The sequence below is a fragment of the Thunnus thynnus genome, chromosome 5 (assembly GCF_963924715.1).
Source record: "Thunnus thynnus chromosome 5, fThuThy2.1, whole genome shotgun sequence".
Lineage (NCBI taxonomy): Eukaryota > Metazoa > Chordata > Actinopteri > Scombriformes > Scombridae > Thunnus > Thunnus thynnus.
Genome location: NC_089521.1, coordinates 12,567,873 through 12,593,332, shown reverse-complemented (window position 1 = coordinate 12,593,332; position 25,460 = coordinate 12,567,873). Strand labels below are relative to the sequence as shown.

Genomic DNA, 25,460 nt, shown 5'->3' with positions numbered 1-25,460 from the left:
GCCCTTCAATAAAAGTGGGAGAGAGTAGGTCACCCACTGGCCTGTGTCTGACAGGCACGGTGTCTCTGTCAATACCATGACCTCTGTGGAAGCAGACAGGAGTCACCTATAGTCAGTAAATGCCCAGCTCTGTGATTGGACTAATATCACACAAAGGCATTCAGCAGTGTTAAAGCACAGAGGTAGATCCTCTGGGATGATGGAATCATCGAGACACTGATGGAGACACATACCCAAGAACTATGCCTGTGAATAAGTGACAGTAATTAGAGCTGCTATGTGAATCTCCTGTGGTTCCACAACAACAGCAGGAGCAAATTAAAAAGTCCCAACAGTGAAATTGATCCTGTTTTCCACTGTGGGCAGTTGAAACACAGTGGAGTCATTTGAACAGACATCTTCCTTTGTTGCCCTTTTACTCACAGTTTCTGTGTCTTTCTGCTTTTCCTTTCTTGGCAAAAGACCATGTTGACAGTGTCGGTGACGAAGTGGCCGCATTAAAAGTGTGATGACAAGAGGAGTATTGAGTGTGTGTTTGTGTGAGTAAGAGAGATGGGAAGAGAATGGGAGATTCCCTTTAGACCAGAGTGCTTGGCAGGGTCAGCAGAGTGTGTGTGAGGGAGATAATATTCTCAGTTTATAGCTCAGTGGTATCACCTCTCTCTCTTTTTACTCTAGCTGCCCATCTCTCTATCTCCCTCTTTGCCTCAATATGTGTTTTTGTCCCTTTGGCAGTATTAATATTTGAAGGCCTCATTATTTACTCCCACCTTTCAGCCTGCCCGTACTATATAATTGTGTTTCCATTGAGCCAGTGAGCTCACATTTTACTGAAGCCATAAAGCATTCACATTTTCCTTTATGATTCTGCTGTCTTTGATAATTTTCTTAACATCTAAAAGATTATTAAACTGACTTTGTACTAACCTGCTGTCTTTTTTCTCATGTTTTTTTTACAGTTAGAACAGATCCAGAAGCACACATGGTACATGTAAGTATTCCTCTGTCTTTCTTTCCATTTTACGCCCTCCACTCCTCTTTTCTCCTCTCTTAGCCTATTCTGCCGGGGTTGTAGACCCGAGGGGAGCTACCACATGATAAATGACTTTGAGTTTCAGCCATGTACGCCAGAGTGCATTTGAGCAGGGCATGACTCCGCTCTCAGGGATGTGGGGGTAAATTGGTAGTGCATGAAAGAGGATGTGCAGCATATGGTCAACTGAACAGGGAGGAGTGAAGAGAGAACAAGCAGGGATGTAGCGGAGAATGAACCCACCTAACCTCAGTGTACTCATCGTTTAACTTTTTTTAACTGACATAGATGTTTCGAGAAAATTTGTAGCACAGTTCATAATAAACTGTGTCAGAGTTACATTACTGTGTGAGGAGATATTTTCAAATTGGGGAAAAAAGGATTGGGCAAAGTTTTTTAAAGATAGTTTGTAAAGGCTAATATATCAGATAATCAGATGATCACCATGAAGTCATGGTGATTTTTTTTCAGGATAGGATTTTAAAAGGTTCTTGCTGTGGAAGAGCAAAGATGAATCATGGTAGGAGGCTGTGAGTCCTGGAAGGGGCTGAGTTATGGTTTCTGTCGGTGTTCTGAAAGATCATGCAAACAGACAGCGAGACTGATAAAAGAAACAAGAGGAGACAAGTGAAGAGCGGGGAGAGAAGACTAATGTAGTATGACTTTTGTCAGTGAGGAAATTGCCTCACTGTCTCTGCATGGCAGGCTGGCTGGCCAAGCGACTGCTGAATGAGCTGAATGAATGAAGGTATGAATGAATGAATGAGAACAGGGTTTTGTCTGACAGATAATATGCTATACCAGAAGCAATGTGTCAGTGGTGTGTAAAAAATGAAATCACACAAACTATAACTTTTATTTGAAATTGAAATGAGGTCAGCCACTCAAGTCAAGTCAATTTTTATTTATCACAAATCACAAATTTGCCTCAGGGGGCCACTGTCATTGTGTTTGTTCAGTAGGTGAATTAGTCAGTGAGCTTCCTAAAATCTTTCAGCAGCAGCTGAGTGCAGCTGTGGTGCTGAAAGGACAGCACCAAGCCAAACTGTCTTAAACAGGCTTACTAGTGATGGGTTGTGGAATCACTGCCACATGTTATGTGCACATAGTGAAACAGGAAGGGCTGAACAATCACTGCAGATCCACATCACAAGTTGACAATATATAGAAAATGAGAGATTTGTATGATTTTTAATACTTACCTATGGCGTCTACCAATGAATAAAATTAGATTAAGGGGAAGAACTAGAGGTGTTTGCTTATTGACACAACCCTATCGATATAATAGAGTCTGTGTGTATTGGCACCTTTGTAGAAATTGAAGATGGATATATTCTTTGAAACAGACGACTAGAATGTTCCAGAAAATGTTGTCAGTGCAGATTAGCTTTTCATTTTAAATCCCAAAGAATATAGGCCTGCTTGTGTACTCCCAAGATACAGAGAGACAAAACAGAGACAGATAAAAGTGACATAACTAGGAGAGTGCCTGGGAAGGAAGAGAGAATAAAGAAGTTTGGAAAAGCAAGGCAGGAGGAGAGAGAGAAGGAGACTGCAAAACGTAACAGGATGACTCAGTCGTCTGTCTGCATTTTGGTGAGCGTGATGACCCCTGTTCACCCACTGAAGCTTACATGCAACATGACTAAACCTGGGGGAAAACACATGATGATGAAAGTTTTAAAATGTGAGGGTCATAATGAGGCCAACATCTTGCCTCAGATAACCAAAAGGCAAACAAACACTCAAAAGTGTTCTTCATTCACTATATAGTCATTAAATGCAGAGAGTGAAATTGTTAATGTCTCTATAAACTATATAATAAAGTTGTTGTACTGTAGAGTAAAATGATTGAAAACTGGTAGGGGTGAAAGTGTCCAACTGTGTCCTTATTTGTGTCGTGATTTTGCTTTCTCAGAGGGGGGAAGAACGAGCCAGAGCCAGAGCAGCCTGTGCCTAGGAAGGTGACTATCCGCAGCCTGCCCTCTGCAGACGACATCGACCCAGACGTACTGGACAGCATGCACTCCCTGGGCTGCTTCAGAGACAAAAACAAACTACTGAAAGACCTGCTCTCAGATGAGTGAGTGAAATGGGAAAGATGCGGGGTGTAGAAGAAAAAGCAGAATATGAAAGTATGAGAAGAATGGAGATGTGTTTGGTGATCGAGGAGAGAAAAAATAGAGGATAGAGAAAAAGTGAAGCAGTGTGATGAAATAGGAAATGATAAAAAAAATAAAAAAAAGTGGAGAGAAGTAGATGGAGCTGTGCCGTAGTTTCAAGAGCGTGAGAGAGGGGACTGCAAAGGAAGGATGGGTGTGTGGTGTCCGTGTGCACCGACGGCCTTGGTTTCTCCCCGTCTCTTATGAAATCCTGTGAGGCTGTCACTTTAGATGTCAGAAGCCGTACATCACTTAACTGTTATCACACAGCGCTTACACCGCTTGCCACTGGATACATTCCTCTCAAACTGATCCTGGCTTGCACTACGAACAAGCCCCTGGGTCACATTCTTTATGTTCTGCTAGTGATGTTTGCGTCTGTGTTTGTGTTTTCAGTTCAAATATGAATTTATGCTGAGGATATTTGCCCTTCAGTCTTTCTACTAACATAAAAATATAGATGTTTTTTAGTTTCTTTTCTGTTTCCTTTCACTCTATTAAACATTTGTCCAGTCTCGCCCATTTAATATTAAACAAGCTTTTCTCTATCACTTTCCCCGTCTCTTCCGTTTGCCTCCTCTCTCCTGGGAGCATCCAGTAATAATGCTGGACTGGAGGAAAATCAGCGGTCTCTATCTCCCTTCCCCTGGTTCATTTTAGCTGAAGTTGCAGGTCCTTGTCTCTTTGCCTCCTACTGTTTTCCAATCTGTCTTTATTATGGTAGGCCAATCCCTGGGCCTTTTGCATAGAGAAGATTGGCCTAGAGGCTAAAAGATATTAGGCTTCCTGATTTACTGAGAAAGAAAAGGACGAATTTATATGTTTTTGATACTTTCATAAACTTGCTAGCACGCTCTGCATATGGAGATGGAGGCAATACTAAAAAAGAATATGTGCAGAATATTATATGATGGCTTAATGATCTGTAGAACTAAACTTTTGTTTTAATGATGGAAGCTATTTAGTAGCTGTTTCACAGTGAACCCAAAAGTATTAAAAGACATTAATCATAGTGAGGATTTTTACAGTTTAATGCGTTGGTTTTAAGTGCTTGCTTGCATTGTGCCCTCTCTGCAGTGACAACCAAGAAAAGATGATCTACTTCCTCTTACTGGACCGTAAGGAGAGGTACCCCAGTCAGGAGGACCAGAACCTTCCCCCTCGCAATGAGATTGGTGAGGCTCGGACAAACAAGATAAAGAATTTAACATATTAAAATGAAAAGAACAACAGCTAAAGAAAAGAGCATAGAGGGAGAAAATAGAACTAAATCTGTAAACACAATATGGCACACAATATGTCTGAACAATACCACTATGTGACTATGGGTCTTTTACTTTAAATGCCTTTTCATCTTGTCATTGAATATACAGCTGTTTACACAGACAAAACAAGCCAATTTAGTTGAGAATAAATACTGCACGAATGTAACTCTTGAATGCTCTTGGTGTCTAAACCGTTTTTACAATGTTTTCCTCCCTCAGAAGAAATTGGATCGTCTCCAGTAGCGGTGGTTTGGCTCTCCAGTAGAAAAAGCTTTCTATTTATTGAAAATAGCCAAGCTTCTCAATGAAATATAGTAGCAGAAATATGCCAATGTCAATAGGCCAGAGATTTTTTTTAATTCTAAACTGTCAGCTCCAACTGCTTCAGTTCAGATATTTACCCATCAAAAAAAAGATATTCTCCTATTCATACACCACAACTCTCCGCAGATTTCCACCCACAGGAATCTGAGTGCAGACAGAGATGCTTGACTTAGACTTCTGCCAGGGTTATTTTCTGACACCAGCACTGCAATAGGAGGAGTATTATGCGCAAATGTATGTGTGTGTGTGTGCGCTGAGAGATACCGACATTTTGATGAATAGACTCCCTCTTCAGTGAATGTGATACAGTCAATACAGTGGCCATTAGTTCAAGGTCTGGGAGGAAGCCATTACTTATTCACTATTAGTTAAAATGTCAATGTGATCAGCGTTAAACATCACTCAAACATTTACAAATGCTCGCAATGCACAAAACCGCTCAACACCTGGAAATGCACACATTAACACAAGGTGCACTGTGTTGATTCTGAATCGACCTGTCTCGCTGTTGTGCACAGATCCTCCAAGGAAGCGGGTGGACTCTCCCATGTTGAACCGTCATGGCAAGAGGAGACCAGAGAGGAAGTCCATGGAGGTCCTCAGTGTCACAGACGGAGGCTCGCCCGTACCGGCTAGGAGGGCTATCGACATGACACAGCATGGACAAAGGTACGTGTGGAGGTGAAACAGGTTTTTTTTATATTAAAGTTCAAGTTAAATCTAATTTTCAAATGTAAAATATAGAGAAAGACATCTCTGTGTGAGCGTTTGCATACATGCTGTTTGTGTGAGTTGATTCTGTGTGGAGGATCTCGCGGCCCAGTGGTCTTTCAGCAGGTCTGACAGCTCTGGTGTCAGCAGGTTAAATTGTGGACAAACATAAACAGAGACTGACGCTCTGCTCGCTTTGTCTCCTGTCTCACTGTAGTAAATCAGTGTACAGTAAAAGCTTGGATATTCCTGATGCCAGTACAAAATGCAGCAAAGAAGAAAGGTATTCACTTGCCACTCACTCCTCACGCCATCCTCTTGTTCTATGTCTCACCCCCATGCAAGGAGACGTCTATGGCAGGAGAAAGATGCAGTGTTGCTTGCTGTGGAAAGGATGCTTTGTTTAAATGGCTGCATGCAGCATGTGACACCACCACAAGTTTACTCTAATGAGCTATAAATCGTCTGAAAAAGCAAAGTAAGAAGCTTGCTCCGACAGAGTCAACAGTTTTGGTGTGGCAGTTCCTAAAGTTTGACTTGACTCTATTAATTAACTTAATTTTCCAAGCGAAGAAGACTGCACATTTGCAATTCACAGCCTTAATATCTACACCCCAACCTCCCTCCTTTTCCGGTGTGAGCTCAATTATCTCTTCTTTTCATAATCTGAATGCATTGATAATCAGTTTCTCCCCCCCCCCCCCTATTCTGTGTCCCACTTTCTCCGGATGCAGAACATTTCTTCTATTTTAAAAATGTTCAAGTCAAGCCAGAACCACAACCCCACAAGGCACAGCGGACTGATTTAAAATTTCCTCATCTTATTTCAACAACCAATATATCATCACACCACACATTTCTGCTCACAGGCAGTGACATTTGTGACAGCGGGGAAGATTGAATCTGAGGGGGTGATAACCTGATCTGCCTAATGATAGGCAGATTGGCAGAGAGTGCTGGGAAAAAGCTTTCAGAGGTATAGAACATAAATGCAGAGGCAGCGAGTAATGTAGCAGATAAAAGATATATGGTTATAAAATTGAATATTCATCCAAATGCCGGATGCTTTAAGAAATCCTCACCCCAGCAGTTTGGCAACAACAAGAATTTATTTCCCACTTCTTTGAACTTCATGTCAATGGGGGAAGCCACAGAAGTTTTAAATCCACTTCAAGAGCTCCCACCTCTAAACACTTCTGCTTAATTCTTCTTGTCCTCTGGTGCCTCTGAATTTCAGTTTAAGATTCATCTTCTTGTGTTTCATCGCCTCTACTCCACTCCTTCATCCCTCCAGGCGATTCGAGTCTTACCTCGTCTTTTTTTTTTTTTTTAAAGGTTGCTTTAGTTTAGAAGCTGCCTTCGCCTGCCCTTCGCTCTGACTCATCCATTTCAATCAACCCTAGAATCCCCAAATAGGCCAGTTTACAATAACTTTATTGAGCATTAATAATACCTTCCTAAGCAGCGTCAACACTGGTTCATATTTCATACGCAGCTGAATGGCGTACATCATAAAGGGCACTGAGATGAGTGCTCTGAACCTGTAGGTTTACTCATATAAATCTCAATAAGAGGACACATCCAGCGAGCATCATATAAAATAGATTTGTGTCTGAATCCTACATATATCATCAGGAGTGGCAGTCATTAAAAAAAAAGCTCCCCTGCATCTTTCTTCCATGCAACTTAAAATCAGTGTGTTTGTTTATACCCCTCCACCCAAATCTCTTTCAGGGGCTCCTCCCTACTCTTTCATATCTCCCCTCTCTCTCTCGCTCTTTCTCTCTCTCCTGTGGTCCCTTGTGTGCGGCTGACCTTCAGTCCCAAACGCCCCCCTCTGTTAGTATGGAATTGCTATGCTAATGTGGAAATGCTGGTAGTTTTTCTCTGTCTGGCTTCCTATCAGCTGTGGTGGGTTGGAGGTGGGGGAGTTTTATACCACAGCCCCTCCGCCTCCAAATCAAATCGAATCTCTCTCTTGCTATACGTCTCTTTCCCCCCACTGCAATTCATAGCTCTCCAGCTGATCAGTGGGGGGAAAAAGATGATGGTAACAAAGTCTCTGTGAATCTGGATTTTGTTGTGTTTTTGAACTCCTCTGCCTTTTATCACGTCCTTGTGTGCGCTTTGTTTGATCATGTGCGTGCTTGTGTGTGTATAGATGCTGGTGTTGGGGATGCACATGCGTAGCAGAATAACGTCCAAAGATTTGACTGACTTTCTCTGAACCTAACCTTATCTTTCCCCGACAGCAAACTTTTGTCGACAGCACAGAAGATTCATAGAACTTCAGATCAGAGGGTGTCAGAGAGAGGACTGACTTTGAAACATGTGTTTTGACAGGATACATTTCCACCAGCGTAAATGGTGGAAGAGAGAGGGGAAAGGGGTTTTATCTAAAATTACACAACAAAAATGCCCGAACCTCAATCCTTATCCAGTATTTTGCCTCACATATCTCGCATAGGCAGTTACAATCTGAGCAACTGCCCAGGCTGCATTTTCATACATGTGATTGGTGATTTGACTGCTCCTGTGAAGAATAATTGAATAGATTTGGGATAAATGCGTCTTTAGCCGTGTTGCACAGAAATACACATGGAGACATTCTCACATGAATGCCCGTTTCATTCTTTATATACCCAAAAGTGTCTTAAAAAGATCTTTAAAGCTAAACTCAAAGCATAAGAAATCCCACTGATTTAATTTTATATCTTAACAGCATGCCAGGAGAAATGAAGGGAGGTTAATGATATGTAAATGAAATATGGAAAAGTGCTGCAGTGTGAAGAAGAGAATATCAATTGATTTTTTTTTTTCCTTTACAGATCTGCTCTAGTTGCTTGATGCAGTTTGAATGTGTTGGGTTAGTGTGAGCGGTCTTAATAAGTCAGGCTCTCATGCTAATTATTGACTCTAATTTATTTAAGAGGCTCAAATGAGCACAAATAAAGCACCTTTAACACTGATCTCTACAGCAGAAACTGCAGGGGTCTTACTACATTTAGAAATTTGAGGAGTTGAGCTGTGAATATTAATGCAGAGTCCTGAGGGAGTTTTCAGGGCTCAGAAAAGGAAATGAATTTAAACAGTGTGTTGATTTATATGAATATCTACTTCGCGAAGAGGAACTCCATTGGCAGGCCAAAGTCAATATAGAGGAGGGAGAGGGGCAAAAAGAGAACTTTCTCCACTTGCCTTAAATCATGCTAGCAGAGCAGTAGCATGGATTTGGCAGTGTTATTTGTTCACCGTATGACTCCTGGCACCATCCATTTCATTTTGCTTCGGTTTCGTTTTATTTCAGTCCATGCCCTCATCTCAGAGCCTCTTGTCATTGTTCCACTCCCCACAGTCCAACATTAGACCCCCACGGGTGCTTTGGATGGGTCTCTGACACAGCCGGTGGTCACACACTGAGGACATGGGGACTCTTCCAAAACAGGCTTATGGGAAATATTAGCTTGAGGACTAATGGATAATAGAAAGACTAGAATAGGTAGCCACACACAGACACAAAGACATGTACATACGCCACTGCATGCACATGCATGGGTGTAAGTACACATATAGTAAAGGGTGAGTTCAGCCAAATTACAAAAAAAAGCTAAAAAATTTTTATGTACTTTCAGTGGTGTTAAGCCATGCAGATAGTTTAGGTTTTATTTGTCCAGGTTTTGAAAACTGTTTCAGAGATTTCTGCCTCCATTACAAAACAATGGAGGTGAATAGAATTTTACTGTGGCGCTCACAGCATAGAACAAGAGTCTACAGCCATGCTAGTGGCTCTGTGAGGCTATACTTTAGCACAGTGGTGCTTTGGTCTAAATGCTGATGCTTACACGCTGATGTTTAGCAGGTGTAGTGTTTACCATGTTTACCAACTTAGTTTAGTGTGTAAGCATGTTAACATTTGCTAAATAGCACTAAACACAAAGTACAGATGAGACTGATTAGTTTGTTTGTGAAGCACTTTGTTAAGGTTTTTTAAAAAGTGATGTATATATTAAGTTTTTTATTATTATTATTTATTATAGTTTTGCATGTATTTGGTCATGAACCAAATTAAAATATTGACCCAAGGATGCTACTATAAGAAAAGTGAATGGATCACCAAAGTTGTTACAATAAACCTTTTTCACAGCAGATGTTTCTGACCTTTCAATGCAGGAAAAGCACAGGTGTGAATGATAACATTAACAATGGCTCTATTAAATTAAATGTCCCAGTGAGCCATGTCAGTGAGTGAGCACGCTTAATACCAGAGCCCAGGAACTGGCTCACCTAAATAAAATGCAGCCATCATTAATTTTATTCTTTCCACCTGTGTTTTTCCTGCTTTGACAGGCTAAAATGTCTGCCATGAAAAGGGTCTATTTATCCTGATGGGGACATGACACAAAGCCATAGCTAAAAACACCTACACCTAGCAATGCTAAAAGTGCCTACAGCCCTTGCTGTGAACAGCTTTAAATGGAACTACTTACCTAACTATCTGCATGGATAGAAACCTTTTTTGTAATTTGGGTGAACTGACCCTTTAGAGCATTTTGACAGAAAAAAATAAAATGCCAGAGTAGCTTCCTGGCTACAGCATCTCCTCTCCTACTTATTTACTACACGGCTTCTTTGTATCCATGTGATGAATGATAAATGATGAGTTACTTGTGTGTGCTGTTAACTATAAATAAAACACTCGTCAACAATTATTCATTGTCTCTTGGAAGCAAGGGTGAGCCTCTGACAACCCATTACTGTACAGCATAACCATCTGTAACATTAGCTTTATAGACCTGCGGGTCCAACACTAACAGATGCAGATTGCCTCTAACAATATGCTCATTATGGCCCGAGGACACAGTGTTTTGGCCACGTTTAGATGAAGTACAGTTGGCTATGTGCGCACAAGCACTGTAGTGAGCAACTGCGGTCATGTCTCAGTGGACTGTAGGACTTAAATGTAAATGATAGCAACTGTCTGGTCAGCTGCTCACTGAAACAAGAAATCCTAGCCAACGTGGTCTCAACATCGCCTACTCATGTGTGCATGAGTGTGTGCAATAAATACACTCATAGAAGGGCCTGTGAGAGAATTACAGAAATAGCTTAGGAGTGGGTGTTTCTATATTTTCGTCGCTCTCATGGTAGCTGGTAATGTTGCTTCTCTTCTGTTCTGTTTGTGTGTCTATGCCTTTCAGGAGACGATTCCTGCTCCAGTATCAGTTCTTTTTTTAGGTGGCTGTAAATTAAAAGCTCAACTGAACCCAAATAAGTGCTTCTACCTTTAGAAGATACATGCTTATCCTGATACAGACTTCTTGTTATGACAGTACCCGTATTATTTTATGGCTACTAGCCATAACAACAGTTGTGTGTCCATGTATGGATGCCTTTGTGGTCCTGTGGGACTGCTCCAGCATCAAGAAGGAACATCAGTCTCCATTACTCCATCGCTCGCTCCCATCCTTCATTCTTCCACCCTTCCCCTCATTTCCTCTGTTACTGCTAAACTCCCTCATTCTCCTCTCCCATTTGTCCATGAGGTCTTCCTCTTCAACCAAGCAAGTTGAAAAACACTGGCCTTGCTGTTAACTATCTCTTAATCTTTTAAAAGAGAGACAAAATATCTGTAGGCTTGGCCACATGTTCATGAATGCATCAATGCTGAAATGTAGAAAAAAAGAGAGGAAGAGGAGGAGGGTATTATTAGATTGAATGACAAAAAGGAACAGTGTTGTGACAGTGAGCAGCTGGTGTTTCCGAGTGTTGACAGGCGCTGTTTTTGTGTGTTTGTGTGTATGTACGTGTGTGCATGCACGCTTGATGGAGACAGATTGTCCTGTGATTGTTCATTTCTGAGCGGGGCTCTGCTCATAGGGGTTATTGACAGCATCTGCGGGGAAAAGAAAAACATGACAAATGGCACTCAACCAAATGTCCCACTTCATCCCCCCTCAAGATATTTAGTACTGATCCAGTGCAAAGGCTGAAAAAGTCAACATGTTTTGTTTATTAAAAACTATAGACAGGGCAGAAAGCTAATTTGAATGCTAATCTGTGGAAAGTAACATATAGATTTCCAAGAGAAGCTGCAGTCAAATCAACGCATTTGAAACCGAAATTTCAGCTTAATTGGTTTGAGACAAATTGCTGGGAGTCAATGCTAGTAATTTCTGTTAAAAAGTAATTGCTATTACTGTGTGTCGTAGTGCTTTGTGTGATCAGTTCTTGTGTTTGCGAGGGGCTTCATAGAAACTCTGTGCTTAATATGGTGTTATACCATATGCTGTAGTGCTTTCTAACCATGTGCAACATGTAACCTCCAAGCTCTCACTTCCACCTGTGTTAACTGAAACATGTAACATGATCCCACAAATTACTTCTGCCTGTGTGTGTGTGTTCTTGCGTGTTTGTCCCATAGGTCGCGGTCTATTAGCGGAGCCTCCTCTGGCCTCTCCACCAGCCCTCTCAGCAGCCCACGGGTAAGTCACAACCCTCAGAACCTTTCCAAATACACACACACACACATACATATACAACACACACCTCTTGACCCAGTTCTCAGGTATCTAGTTGTTCACCTTCAGGGATAACAACCATCCGACTACTGCTGATCCCCTTTTATTGCTGTCTTCTTATTGCTCTTTATGTCAGCAAGAGAAAATAAAGACTACAGCTCCATCGCAGGGGCTTCTGACCTTTAACAAAGCACAGCAACTGCACCATGACAGCAATACTACTCTATCGCTCTGCAAATGCAATATAGTTTTACTGATCCACTATATTATAAGTCTGAGATATGGTATATTTTTCCAGTCCTTGTTTTAATCCACTGCTCAGATCTGCCTTCGCGTTTTGAGGAAACAGATCCTCATTATGTCCATATAGCTTTTATCATCCTGTTAACTCCCAGTAAAACATATTGATGAGCACATACAGGGGACGTGACAGCAAAGTTTCTCCTCTTTCAAAGCCCAAAGTCTCTTCTCTCTCCATCCTCTCTGCTTATTATCCCTCTTTCTGTTTTCTGTGGCCTGAGCTCTGTTGAAATCCAGCTCAGGGAATGCTTCAGAAAATCCCACTTTTGCTTTGCTTAGATCAGGGGAGCTTGTAGTAAACTTTTCCAGCTGACTAACCTGAGAAGGCTTGAGATTAGCCAGGATCCTAAGACGAGCTCCTCGCAGCACACAGGTTCTTTAAGGCTGATCTGAAAGGGAAATTGATTTCTCAGACCTTGCCAAAGCCTGGATTGTGCTTCTCAGCAAGAGGCTCCGTGTAGAGTTATTTTCTCAAATTTGTGTCTGGAAAAAGGTGTCCAGGGGAAATAGTTTATCAATCTACCATTGTGGCCACAATTTCACCATTACAAATCAGACAGATCAATAAACCTATCTGGAAACTGGAAATTTTACAGCAGAGCTACCATAACCTTGCCCCTACTGTTATTGAGATGGCACAAACTGCCTTCAAAGCTGGCCTCATGTCTCTCACACTTGTCTGTGTGCGCTTGCTTTTCTGGTTCTTGTATGTTTTATTTAATAAGTCCACCTTTTTATGTCTGTTGTTTGGATTTTTGTAAAATGTGTGTATTGCTTGCTGATCTTGTTGTTCCCATTTCATTTTTGCCTTGTTTTATTTTGTCACTGAATGGTATAACTGCATGTTTTTGTCTTTTTTGTCTTTCTTTTTTCCTCCATCTCTCCTGTGTATGTACACATCTCACTTGTCTCTGTATTCTTTGGCTGCTTCTACTTCTGACTTGTTTTTTCCACCACGCTTTTTTTCTTGCTTCATCTATGTGCTTGTGTGCCTGCATGTGTCCCCATGTGTTTTTCTTTGTTTTCTTTTCCTCCTCCACCTGCTCTGGCTCTCGGCTGTATTGTGCTGTGTCCTCACACTGTCCTCGAACTCTAGCCTGTCAGAAAGTTTGGTGTACCGCCTCAGTCCCCAGACTTGCCACAGTCCCCCAACACCAGCCCCTGCCCATCCCCTGAACCCATTCCAAATTGCACAGGCCCGCGTATCTCCACCCCCAACTCACTCTCTCCAAACAGTGAGCCCCTGCCAGCAGCACTTAACAAGACACAGACACTCCCCGCCAAGCCCAAAGTTGCCCCAAAGCCTCTCCAAGCCACACGATCCAACCCACTTCCAGAAACCTCCCCAGATCCAGCATCTGCCGCCAAATCAGAGCCTTCAACTCCCTGCCAGCTCCCATCACAGTCACCCTCTGCACCCCCCACCCCCACCTCCCCATCCTCCCCTTCCCCAATCCCCATTTCTCCCATCCCAAACAGCCCCCAGGTACGGCGCTCCCATTTTGCTGCCAACCCCCAACTCTCTGTGCCCTTCAGCCCAGTGGTGCCCCTGTCGCCCATCCGGCTGCACCACTTTCACCCCGTGGCACCAGCGCCTTCTTCATTCACTGACCACCCACCCAAATCTATCCCCCTAATACAGGTTACCCCTCACCCCTCCCCTCGAGGCAGCCCCCTCCCCACCCCAAAGGGCACTCCAGTGCACACTCCCAAGGACAGCCCGGCTGGGACCCCCACCCCAACGCCGCCCCCCAGCCCCTCCATCGGAGGCATGCCATGGAGGACGCGCCTCAACTCCATCAAGAACAGCTTCCTGGGCTCACCACGCTTCCACCGCAGGAAACTCCAAGGTACTGAAATTGTATTGTAAGTTTTTTTGGTAAACACTGAATAATATGTAATATTTTGTTATTTTCACTTCGCCCAAAAATCCTATTGTACCGACTAGTGTGATCTTTTGGTCTTTCTTTGAGCCTTTGTCTCACCTTTGGCCCTGCTTCCACAGTTCCCACACAAGAGGAGATGTCCAGCCTCACACCAGAGTCTTCCCCAGAGTGAGTAGATGCTGTACTTTTTTCTAAGCCACCAGTACTATCATAACTATGCATAAGCTATCAGCCCCTCAGTCACTGGCTCAAACAGGCTCACTCTTGATAGCATGATGTTTTGGAAAGTATTACATCTATGAATGTTTAATTTTTGCCTGCTGAGTTCCCTGTAATGACCTCAAGTCTGGTCGGGCTTGGAGAAACAGCACCGTAGCAGGAGGTAGTGGTTTGGTTATGAGGGAGGGAAGGTAGCCTGTGTGATGTTGCTAAGCTCCCAGGGGCCTGATAACTCAAGGTTGGCCTAGATATGCCTGTTTGGTGGGCTGGCTGTTTGGCTTGGCCATTTCCACCTGGCTAGGAAGAACATCCAGGCTGGAAGGAATTGGAGAGTTGGCTGAAAAAAAGACCTACTCTTAACTGGATCTCAGGAATACACAATCACACACCCGATGTAACCAGCTTGTTACTGCAGAACAATGCACCCTTTAATGTCACTACAGTCATTACAGAATTATTTAAGTTTTCATATTGAATAAGTATTTATTTATATTTATGGGGTGATCTGGGAGTGTATCTCTCATTGCTGAAGTGCAAGTGTTGCAAATCCATCAACATTTTCAAGAAAGTTATGAAATATTAATATGCCAGAAAACAGGAGTCCATATGGCTTATTAGTGGGTTTAGGAACACCTGGGCTGAGGCCAGCAGTGAATTCATCTACCTCTGCCCCTTCTGGACCTACAGTTCTGTTCACAGAGAGGCTCAATTATCTCTTTCTCTCTCTCTCTATCTCTCTCTCTCTCACACACACACACACACACACACACTTACATATACCCAGTTGCACAGAAGGTGAAATGTCAGAAAACTTTCCTTCCCTTCACAGTCTTAGCTCATTTCCCTCGGGGTATCCTACATTTGCTTCTCTCCACTTCCCCAGAGCTGCAGCGAGAGCGAGAGCTTTCTTTCTCTCTCTGCATTTCACCTGTTCTCCATTTTCCCAGATGGATGTGTAGAACAAGAAAACAAAAAGGCTGGCAGGAAGAAAAATGGAAGGACAAAAATTACAGCTGACCATCTTTTTTTTTCTTCTTCTTGTCTTTCCTCACAGACTTGCCAAAAAATCCTGGTTTGGTAACTTCATCAACCTGGAAAAAGAGGAGCAGATCTTCATTGTCATCAAAGACAAGCCTCTCAGCTCCATCAAGGCAGACATCGTTCAAGCATTTCTCTCGGTACACATTGCTTAATTCCTTTATTTTTCTCTTCCTCCGCTCCCCCCACACCTACCCTTTTCCCATCTGCTCCCTGCCCCCTGCACCCCAACTGTTCTCTCTATATCTGGTTATGTGTGCATCTAGCAGTATTACCTGTGTACCTGCTGTCTGTTGCAGGACATTTCCAACAGCAGTGGTGATTGGCTATGCTACAGTAGGAGGCAGGCTCTCTCTTAGTGTTTGCTAACATGCTTCTGATTTATGTAGCAATTCAGTAAACTGCTTGTGTTCAGCGCTTCTATTTTTCTCTCTGACTGCAGACTCACTCGAGGTCAATAGAAAATCAACAGAGGGCATTGATCATTAGCATATAGATGCTTTGCTCTCAATACCGTGTATTGAGCATGTGTGTATGTGTGTGTGTGGTGTGTGTGTGTGTTGATGCATATTTAGATGTGTAGTGAGAGAAACTGAGAAAAGTGTAGATTATATCTGTCTGTGTGGTGTGTTCATAATAGTGTAGATGTACAAATATATGCAGCAATGCAGGCAACATCAGGGTTTCTCAGTAAGCGCTGCAGTATCTGTATCAACAAACATTCAACAGTGTTAGTTGATATTCAGTGTACATAATTGAACAGAACCTGTCCTCACCCCAGTTAGATTTAACAAAGTCTAAGTAAATGCAAACTCTGCCAGTTCAGGTCAATGTCAAATCTGTTTCCCCGTCCCTGGAGGTAGCTATTTTCTCCTCTGGGTTATGCTAGCTGGTATCCCAGACAGGAGATTGGCACCTGAATCAGTGGAATTATACCTCTCAGCACACTCACATTAATGGAATGTCAACCCCTCTCCAGCACTATGGCAAAACGTGACAATTTCAGAGCTCTCCTGTTCATTGGGCATACAAATTCATTTTAGGTGGGAGAGTGCAATGTTGTTGGATGATTCAAGATTACATTCGCTTAAGTCTCCCTGGCATGCATGGCTACTCCCCAAGGCATTAATCTCCTTAGAGTTTCAACTGTGGCTCGTAGTATGTGGAGGGTATTTTAATGAGGGTTTATTCACCTTGTCATTTGCAAGGTGTGGGAGAAAAATTAAACATCAATGCTCCCTATGTGTAATCCTATTACTCCCCTCTTTCTACTACTTATTTTTATTCCTATCTCTGCCTCTTTGTCAACTTTTTTTTCCTCCCAGATCCCCAGCCTGAGCCACAGTGTGATATCTCAGACCAGTTTCCGAGCAGAGTACAAGTCCACAGCCGGCCCTACAGTCTTCCAGAAGCCGGTCAAATTCCAGGTGGATATCACCTACACGGAGAGCACAGCTGCCACCAAGGAGAATGGCATCTACTCTGTCACCTTCACCCTGCTCTCAGGTCAGGACACATGCTTAGAGTTACTATCCATCTACAAATGTTCTTATCCTGCATACATTTGATAAAAGCATGGTCCACCATAAACAGGTCACCAGTCTATTAAAGGGCTAATAGATACACATAGACGGACCATTTACATTCATATCTATGGGAAATTGAATGTCTATGGTTCACCAGACCTGCATGTGTTTGGGCTGTTGGAGCATCTAGAGGAAACCCACACAAACACAGAACATGCAAATTGTGCACAAGTAATGAAAAACAATGCATGAATTGATACTTGGATGAAACACAAAGCAGGTGGTCCTGTTGTACAGGTAGGCTGAGTACTGTCTACAAGAGGAGGAATTCATTCCCTAAAAAAATCAAGGCACTATGCTTCATATTAGTGCTTCAACAAAGAGGGATGCCTTGGATTTTGAGGGGGAATGAACTTTTCTTGCTTGTAGACAAACAAAAATGGTCACCAGTCTATGAGGCAACAGTGCTGACCACCAATCCACCTTGCCAGTGCACAGAGTTACATACAGTATTATGTTGTCTTGAATAGCCATTCGTTTGTCTCATCATACTCACAGAGGGTTGGGGAAATTCAAGCTCAAAAGACATTTATCAAAGTGTGAAAAGGGCATTCCTTATATGTAGAGAGGGACAATGTGACACCTCTAACTAATGAAATGACACAATGGAAAACATCTTTGTATCCAGCTAACAAATAAACCAGAAATGCTGTTTCCAGAGGTGGGTGTTTTCAAACTCTGCAAAAAAACACTGCAAAAAAAGGATTTTCAAAGTTCTTGCAGTTCTGAATGCTTGATAAGATTTTCCTCGAACCTCCCTGAGCGCAACAAGATGAGGTCTGGCTATGCAAGATTACATACTATGCAGTCATGCGTGCATGCTTAGTCTCACAGAAACACATGCATTCTCTCTTTCACTCTCTTTCTGTCACATGCAAATACACACAGTCACACACACACATGTACACAAATGGGGGCACATCTGAACGGGGTGTAATAGTGGCTGTTTGGAGCCTGCTGGTTCTTCCATGTCACTGACCATGTACTGTACACAACAGGAACCCATAGTAGCACACTCTGGCCTCCATTTATCATCTCAGGGTTTCTCTCCTGCAGCTTTTCCAGCTCACATTTCAAAGCATGCTCTTGTGTGTGTGTTCTTTCCCTGTCCTCACCTTTACTTTTTTCCTCTCTTAATTATTCCATCTACATATTTTCTATGCACTCTGCTGCCTTCCTTCATCCTGCTGCCTGTGTATACTGATGTGACTGATTATGCCAATAATTCCTCTATGTTGTTCGAATGTTGTCGTGTGCCCATGTTCAGGACCCAGCCGGCGCTTTAAGCGAGTAGTGGAGACGATTCAGAGCCAGTTGTTAAGCACACATGACCAGCCTGGAGTCCAACAGCTGTCTGGTGAGTAAGACCTCCTCTTTTTCAAAAAACAAAATATTCAAAACCTCTTCACCTTTACCCCTACCGCCTCATCAGCCCATCCCACCCCCTGACAAACCACTCTCACCGCTGAACCTAAGCTATATCCTACCCTCTGTTCAGGTTACTGCCTGATGAATTAACACGGACGACATTATTCCATACTTGAGACGTTTTATTAGGACAACTGATGAACCAGCTAGACAGCTTGACAGACTGGAACTTGACTGACCATATTCTGCATGACACAATATGATACCTTCTACGATAACCTAATCACTGTGCATGTAGACATACATATAAATAGTCCCTGGACATTCCGCTCACATGACATCTCCCCTCCTTTGATTTGTAGACATAGATGTATGCAGGTAATTACAGATATCTTGCAGTGTCCATTCTTCAAGTAACTAAACAATATGGACAGGTAAATAATCACAGCAAATAGCAATTAACCTGTGTAAGCCCCAAGTCCTAACAGTGTAGATTACATACTCAGCAACTTATATAACACATTCAATGACGCTTTATATGTAGGTCTCCTGTAAACAATGTAGTAAAGTAAACAACACACATCAACATTTTTTTTCTTTTCAACCTTGTCCTTAACCAGAGGTTATGGGGTAGACTGCCCAGTCACCTCCATAGCTGCCAGAGTTTAGTCTGCTCCATTTTAGCGAGCTATGCATCAAAAAAATACAAAGTCTTTAAACTTTTAAGGCGAATGGATGACTCTTCCCCTGGAAGTCACCCTAGCTTGGTGACTCCCCAGGGGAAGAAGTCCCACAGGTTCAGTTAGAACAGTCTCTCTGACAGGTGAATTCGGAGGTGAGAGCTGGGGTGGTGATGGTTGTTCTCTCACCTGTGTGCTCTCTGTCTCACCCAGTTGTCGAATAGAAAGAAAGGTGGGTGGCGCCTGTTCCTCCGCAGGGTTCAGTGGTCTGTCTGGATCAGGTAGGACCTCAGAGCTGGGTGTGGTTGTTGAAATGTCCCTGCTGTCATCCAGTCATCTCATCGCCAAGTTTCACTGCCACGCTCTCGTCTGAGAGAACTGAGAGGTGGAAGTGCTCTGATGCCGTGGTTCCTGTTGTAGACGCGCCTGTAGCCCTCTTTCACCTCGGCATCAGCTTTATGCACCTTTGTGATGTCCGGCCACCTTGGAGACAGCACTTTGTCGACTGTCGCACCATTGTCTTAATCTGACGGTGCAGCATCAACTGTGCAGTACTGGCATCCTTGGCTTGTAGCGGTGTAGCTCTGTAGCTCGTGAGGGCAAGGAACAGGTCAGCATGCCAGAGAATCCTTTTCGCCATCTGCACTGCTCTTTCAGCCTCACCATTGGATTAAGGATAGTGAGGGCTGGAAATGATGTGTTAAGCCACAGAAAGGCTTTTCACTCCTTACTTGAATTGAATTGTCCTCCATTGTCTGTGTGTAGCTCGTCCAGACACCCCCACCTGGCAAAGATGTTCTTCAGCCATGCACAGGTGGTCTCACTCGTCACATCAGGTAGATGAGCTATTTCTAGATAGCGAGAAAATCAGTCAGTGACAATCAAGTAGTTCTGTTTTCCATATTCAGAGATGTCTGCTCCGATCTTTTGCCAGGGCCTTGGCGGTAGCGGTGTTGTCATGAGAGGCTCCTTCCTCTGTGTTGGTCTGGTCTGCATGCATTCAGGGCACTTTGTCACCAGGTCTTGGATCTTGTTCTCCAGCCCGGGCCACCACACTCTCACGCGTGCCGTTTCACAACACTTGGTGATGCCCTGGTGCCCATAATGCAAACAGTGGAGTATGTCACCCCTCAACCTGTGTGGGATGACGATGCGATCCCCATACAACACAAGTCCCTTTGAAGTTGACAGGCTATTACCCTACTGGTGGTTTGCTTTGGCTTGTACTGGAATGCTACTCACATACTTTGGCTATCCCTGGGTCACCAATCTGCTCACCACTTGCAGGTCGTAGTCTGTGCTCATCCTCTGCTTGATCCGTTCCAGTTTGGAGGGTGACACGGGCCATGCTGTGTGAGCTGCATCTTCAAACATTGAATGCTCACAGGTTAGTTCTGACACTTCACTCTGCATTACTGGTAATGGCTGTCTGGTTGGTGTGTCAGCTACTGTCAGTGTGTTTTCTGGCACATACTCTGCAGTAGAGTTGTATCTCATCAGACGCATGAGCAGGTGCTGCCACCTCAGGGGAACTGTGTGGAGGTCTTTGTTGTTGATCAGAGGGACCAACAGTTTGTGGTCTGTGTGAACTGTGAAGTTTTCTAGGCCATACAGGTAAGTGGAGAATCTCTCACAGGCCCAAACTACTGCTTGGCACTCTTTCTCTATCTGTGCATATTGCTTTTCAGCATCAGTCAGTGTTGTCAAACAGAATGCTACTGGTTTTAGTCCATCAGCATGTTGTGGCTGTGGCAGTACACCACCCAGCCCGTAGTTGCTTGCATCTGTGCTCACAATTGTGGGTTTGTTTACATCACAGAATGTAAGAATGGGTGCGGTGGAGATGAGTTGCTTTACCTTGTTGAACGCATTGGCAGGTATCTCCCCAGGTAATGGACCATACCCAGGAACCTCCACAGGCCTGGCATGTCACCTGGTGGCTCTAGCTCTGTAATGGTGCTTACTTATGAGGGGTCTGGCCAGATTCTGTCTCCATCAACGTGATACCCCAAGCACTTTTTGTCACTGAGCTTCAAGCCTGTGCTCTCCAGGATCCGCAGGACACTTTGGAGACTCTCCTCATGCTCCTTCTCATCCCTGCCGTAGATGAGGATATCGTCCATGTAGCCGCTTGAAAAAATGTCTCCCCATGGGTGTGATGAAGGCGGTCAATTTGGCTGTCTCACTCTAGCAGAGTCTTCCAAAAGCTGCTTGCCACATCAAGCAGGGAAAACACACAGGATTCTGCCAGCTGTGGCAGTATGTCATCTACAGTAGGTAAAACGAACCTCTCCCTCTTCACAGCCATTCATTGTAAGTCAACACAGATCGTCACCTCAGCTGTTTTCTTAGGGACTGGGACCATGGGGGTGCACCGCTGTGTTGGCTCCTCGAACTCCTCGATGACGCCACATTTGACCATCCTTTCCAGCTCTGCTTTGACGTTGAGGAACAAGGGGGCAGACACTCTGATAACAGTACTTTTTTGACTTTTTTGACTCTGCTTGCAGTGTCAACACTGCACCGCATCATCTTGCAGGCACATTTTTACAGGCTTAATCTTTAAGAGGCCCAGACCTGTACTAAATATGCCTTAAATTTCATCCACCTTTTCACCAGCCCAATTGCCACTGCAACATTACAGACTAAGAGGTTGTTGCCATTAGCTGCTTTGATCACAAGGATAGCGAACTTGTATTGCTGGCCTCTGTACTTTGTTAAAATAGTGAATAGTCCTAAACAGTCGAGCTTACTCCAGGGCTGTCGAAAGCCATGTCATCTTTGGCTAAATGAGGCGGGCGTCTGAGCTTGTGGTAGGTGTCATCTGATATCACACTGGTGTCTCTACCTGTGTGATATCACAGGTAGAGACACCAGATATCTTGAAGGTTACAGGAGTGTCACTGATATTTAGTTTTGTCCATGGTGTATTGGATTCTGCGATGTACATGTACGTTATTTTGATTTCATCTAGAAAATATACACCACTGTGACTGGCCTCCTGCTCTGATGTTGTCAGCTCATTCACTCTCACAGAACAACACACGATGGTTAAGTGCCCAATCATCTGGCAATTCCTGCACTGTCAATTTCTGGCTGCACAGTGTGTATGCTTGGGGTGTTCCTTACCACACCAAAAGCACTTTGTTAGCCTTCCACCTCAATTGTGGTGCCCCGTCGTGTGAAAACCGACACTGTTCTGTGTCTTTCCCCTTCCTCTGTGCTGCTGAGGAGGTGCTGCGCATGCACATCTTTGCGCCACTTCGCTGAGGTAACTAGCATCAGCCGTGCTAGCCTAGCCTGTTGGCTAACTTGCCCCTTAACCTGCTTTGACTGTCTCACTATCTCCACTAGTCTTTCCAACATTAGGTCAGCTGTCAACTATAGCTTTTCTAACAATTCCTTGTCTAGAATCCCAATGTCTAATTTATTCAGAATATTCTCTATTTTCGCTGAACTGAACTGGCAGGTCTTGGCTAGCTCATAGAGCATGCAAATATATTCCTCAGCTGATTCACCTTGCTTTTGTGCCCTGAGGTAAAAACAGGCCCTTTTGTGGATAACATTCATTTTTGGTACAAAGTAGTTATTCAACTTTCCCAAGACTTTCTCAAAGTGGTCATCAGCTTCCTCTTCCCCGGACACAAAAGCGTTGAAACCTTGTTCAGCTTCCTTGCCTAGTGCATAACCTGTACATCTCCAGTCTCCATGTTTAGCTTAGTAGCCATATGGTACCTCTGAAACCATTGCCACCACTCTGACAACTGTTCCGATTGAGTAAAATCCAAGTTTTCAGGAGGGTCAAACTTTGCCTTGATCCAGTCAAACTTGCCTGACCATATCCTGCATGACACAATATGATACCCTCTATGATAGCCTAATCACTGCACATGTAGACATACACATAAATAGTCCTTGGACATTCCACTCATGTGACATCCTTCTCTTCCTGTGCTTGAAATCCCTGAGCCACTCTCTCTCACTTTCTCAAAACGGCTTCCTAGCATGCATCCGTCCACACCTCACTGCCATGTAAAGGTGGGAGTTGCTCTCAAGCACCGACTGCAGGTCAAATGTTGTCTTGTTGCCCTGGCAGTGAAGATTAGAGTCGAGTTGGGGTAAGCTGATTCGCATTCTGTTACTCCTACTTCCAAGACTGATCGTCGAAGCTCATCACCATGGCAACACCACTGCACCTCAACACAATTCCCACAATGCACTGCACTACACAGCGACACCACACCTGACAAACGCTCCCCCTCGCTCTTTCTCTCTCTCTGTATGTCAGTACAATAGGACCTCCTCCCCCCTTTCTGCCCCCCATCCAGCACTCAGTCAGTAGATACAGAACCTCTGACAGGTGACCCTGTTCAGACCAAACAGCTAACCATTCACCTGTAAACTTCATGTTACTCAGGCTTCCCTGTTGGATTAATTCTTCTCATCTTCTCATTAGTTTATACTGAGTCCCTGAAAATATATAACCCTGTTCTTTCCCCCACTGTGGCTACATCCTACAGTATTCTCTCTCAACACACAGTCTGGATGATGAAGCAAAAAAGAAACAGGCATCCTACTCCTCCCCTTCTGCTCTAAGCATGTCCCTCCTTGTGAATCACTGCCCTAATTGTGTGTGTCTCACTGGCCATCCTCTTGACAATAGCTCCGCCTGCTGTTCAGACAGGGAAACGCCATCAGAACATCCTGAATGTAACCATTTTTTAGCAGGAGGACGTGATGATTTCTCTAGATATCTGTTTCATCACATCTGTCAAACACACTCTTGGTGTCTATTTGTTTTTCCCATTTTCAATCCCATGGCTGGCACAGTTTGTCAGGTGATACTTGGCCTTCATGTAGCGTGGTACTATACTTAGCCATCATGACAGCTGTTATGATATTTAACAGTCTGTTACCATCGCTGTGCCTCAGTAAGTTTACCAATTACTTCAGATCTTATACATTGTCTATATACAGTATACATTTCATTCTTTTATATTGTCAAACTAATTAACAGGATGAGGTGTGGGAAGGGTAAAATCAGAATGAATCACATTAGATTAAGTTTTTAATGATTGCTGCTAACGCTTGTTTCAGCAGCAAAGATGAGATTGTATATTATGTATTATAACCAGTTAAAGCAATAGAAGATACTGAGAATATTACATAACATAAATAATAAAGGACAATATTCTACTTCATACCTCCTATCAGAGCCAGTTGTTTTTGACCAAGGTCAGACTAAATTAATTTCATGTCTTTCCACTATCAAACACTGTAATATGAATCTTAAAACAGGTCAATGTGTGCTTGGCAGTAATTAAAAGCATTGTTAAACTAAATCTCCTAACTAAATTTCCTTTGGCCTCCTAACACACCTTTAGTGCTACCTGACCACAGGGCCTAAAAAAAGCTAATGGCTGCAATTTAGAATAGAAATGGTTTTGCATACCAATGTGTGTCAAGCAAAAGGCTTCATCAAGTCTTGGTCATTATGTCTCCTAATCACCAGTAACAGCTAGCATACTTGGGAGCCAGCTTAGGAGGAAAAAGACAACAATAAAAGGAGTGTGGAAGAACATTGCAAACATACTGTAGGACCACAGAAGGGAACCATTCATTTAGAGGATGGTGTCTCTGTTTTATTGAACAAACGAGATCATTAAGTTTCACGAGTTTCCTGACATTTTTGAAAATGTGCAGATTTGGGTGGAGTGAAGTGACTAAATGTGGAATTCTTCACACATGAGAAAGGAGGAAGAGGCAACATTAGGGAGATGCTGGCTGAAACTGTTTTACCAGCTGGATAATGGAGTGGTTAAAACCAATAGCCCACACACACACACACACACACACACACACACACACACACACACACACACACAAACACACTCATTCATGCTTAGATGAAATTTGCCCTAATCTCCAGACTACTGCAGGCAGACTTCACTCTTCACACTGGCAGTACATACATATTGTCTGGCCCAAGTTTTGGAATAGAGGCTTTTTAAGGCAAAGCAGCCATAAAAGAAATTCTTTCCAAGTGCCGGTATATAGACACCCTCCAGTCCCGTCTGTGTGTGCGTGTGTGTGTTTTGTCGTCTGTGCAGTACCCCCGCCTGTTTTTTACTGATGTTGTCACCATTCATTTGGCAGCCCACAGGACTCTGTTGTGCAAATGGCTCTTCCACCTAGAATTCAAAAACTGTGCGATGTGTGACTGATAGTTCCCAGAGATGTGCTATGTGTGCACCATTAACAAAAAGAACATTGACTCTTTATTTGCTCCATATCTCATGTTTGGTGTCTTTACTACTCCACCTACCTGCGATGGGACCATTAAGGCCCTGCAGAAAAAAGTAAGTGTGTT

General features: G+C 43.4%; 1 protein-coding gene across 3 annotated transcripts in view; it reads left to right on the top strand.

The window, feature by feature from the left end:
- The window catches only part of LOC137182808 (serine/threonine-protein kinase BRSK2), a 175,242-nt gene that overhangs the window by 145,238 nt on the left and 4,544 nt on the right, over positions 1–25,460 (top strand). For 2 of the 3 annotated variants that reach the window (XM_067589311.1, XM_067589312.1), the window contains 10 exons: positions 960–991; positions 2,952–3,116; positions 4,273–4,370; positions 5,303–5,453; positions 11,917–11,977; positions 13,956–14,163; positions 14,319–14,367; positions 15,473–15,596; positions 16,782–16,962; positions 18,310–18,399. In XM_067589311.1, the coding sequence (XP_067445412.1) occupies positions 960–991; positions 2,952–3,116; positions 4,273–4,370; positions 5,303–5,453; positions 11,917–11,977; positions 13,956–14,163; positions 14,319–14,367; positions 15,473–15,596; positions 16,782–16,962; positions 18,310–18,399 (1,159 nt within the window). Of the gene's footprint in view, positions 1–959; positions 992–2,951; positions 3,117–4,272; positions 4,371–5,302; positions 5,454–11,916; positions 11,978–13,955; positions 14,164–14,318; positions 14,368–15,472; positions 15,597–16,781; positions 16,963–18,309; positions 18,404–18,772; positions 18,811–21,897; positions 21,904–25,460 lie in introns of all 3 variants that reach the window. The other variant, XM_067589313.1, reaches the window with a different exon arrangement.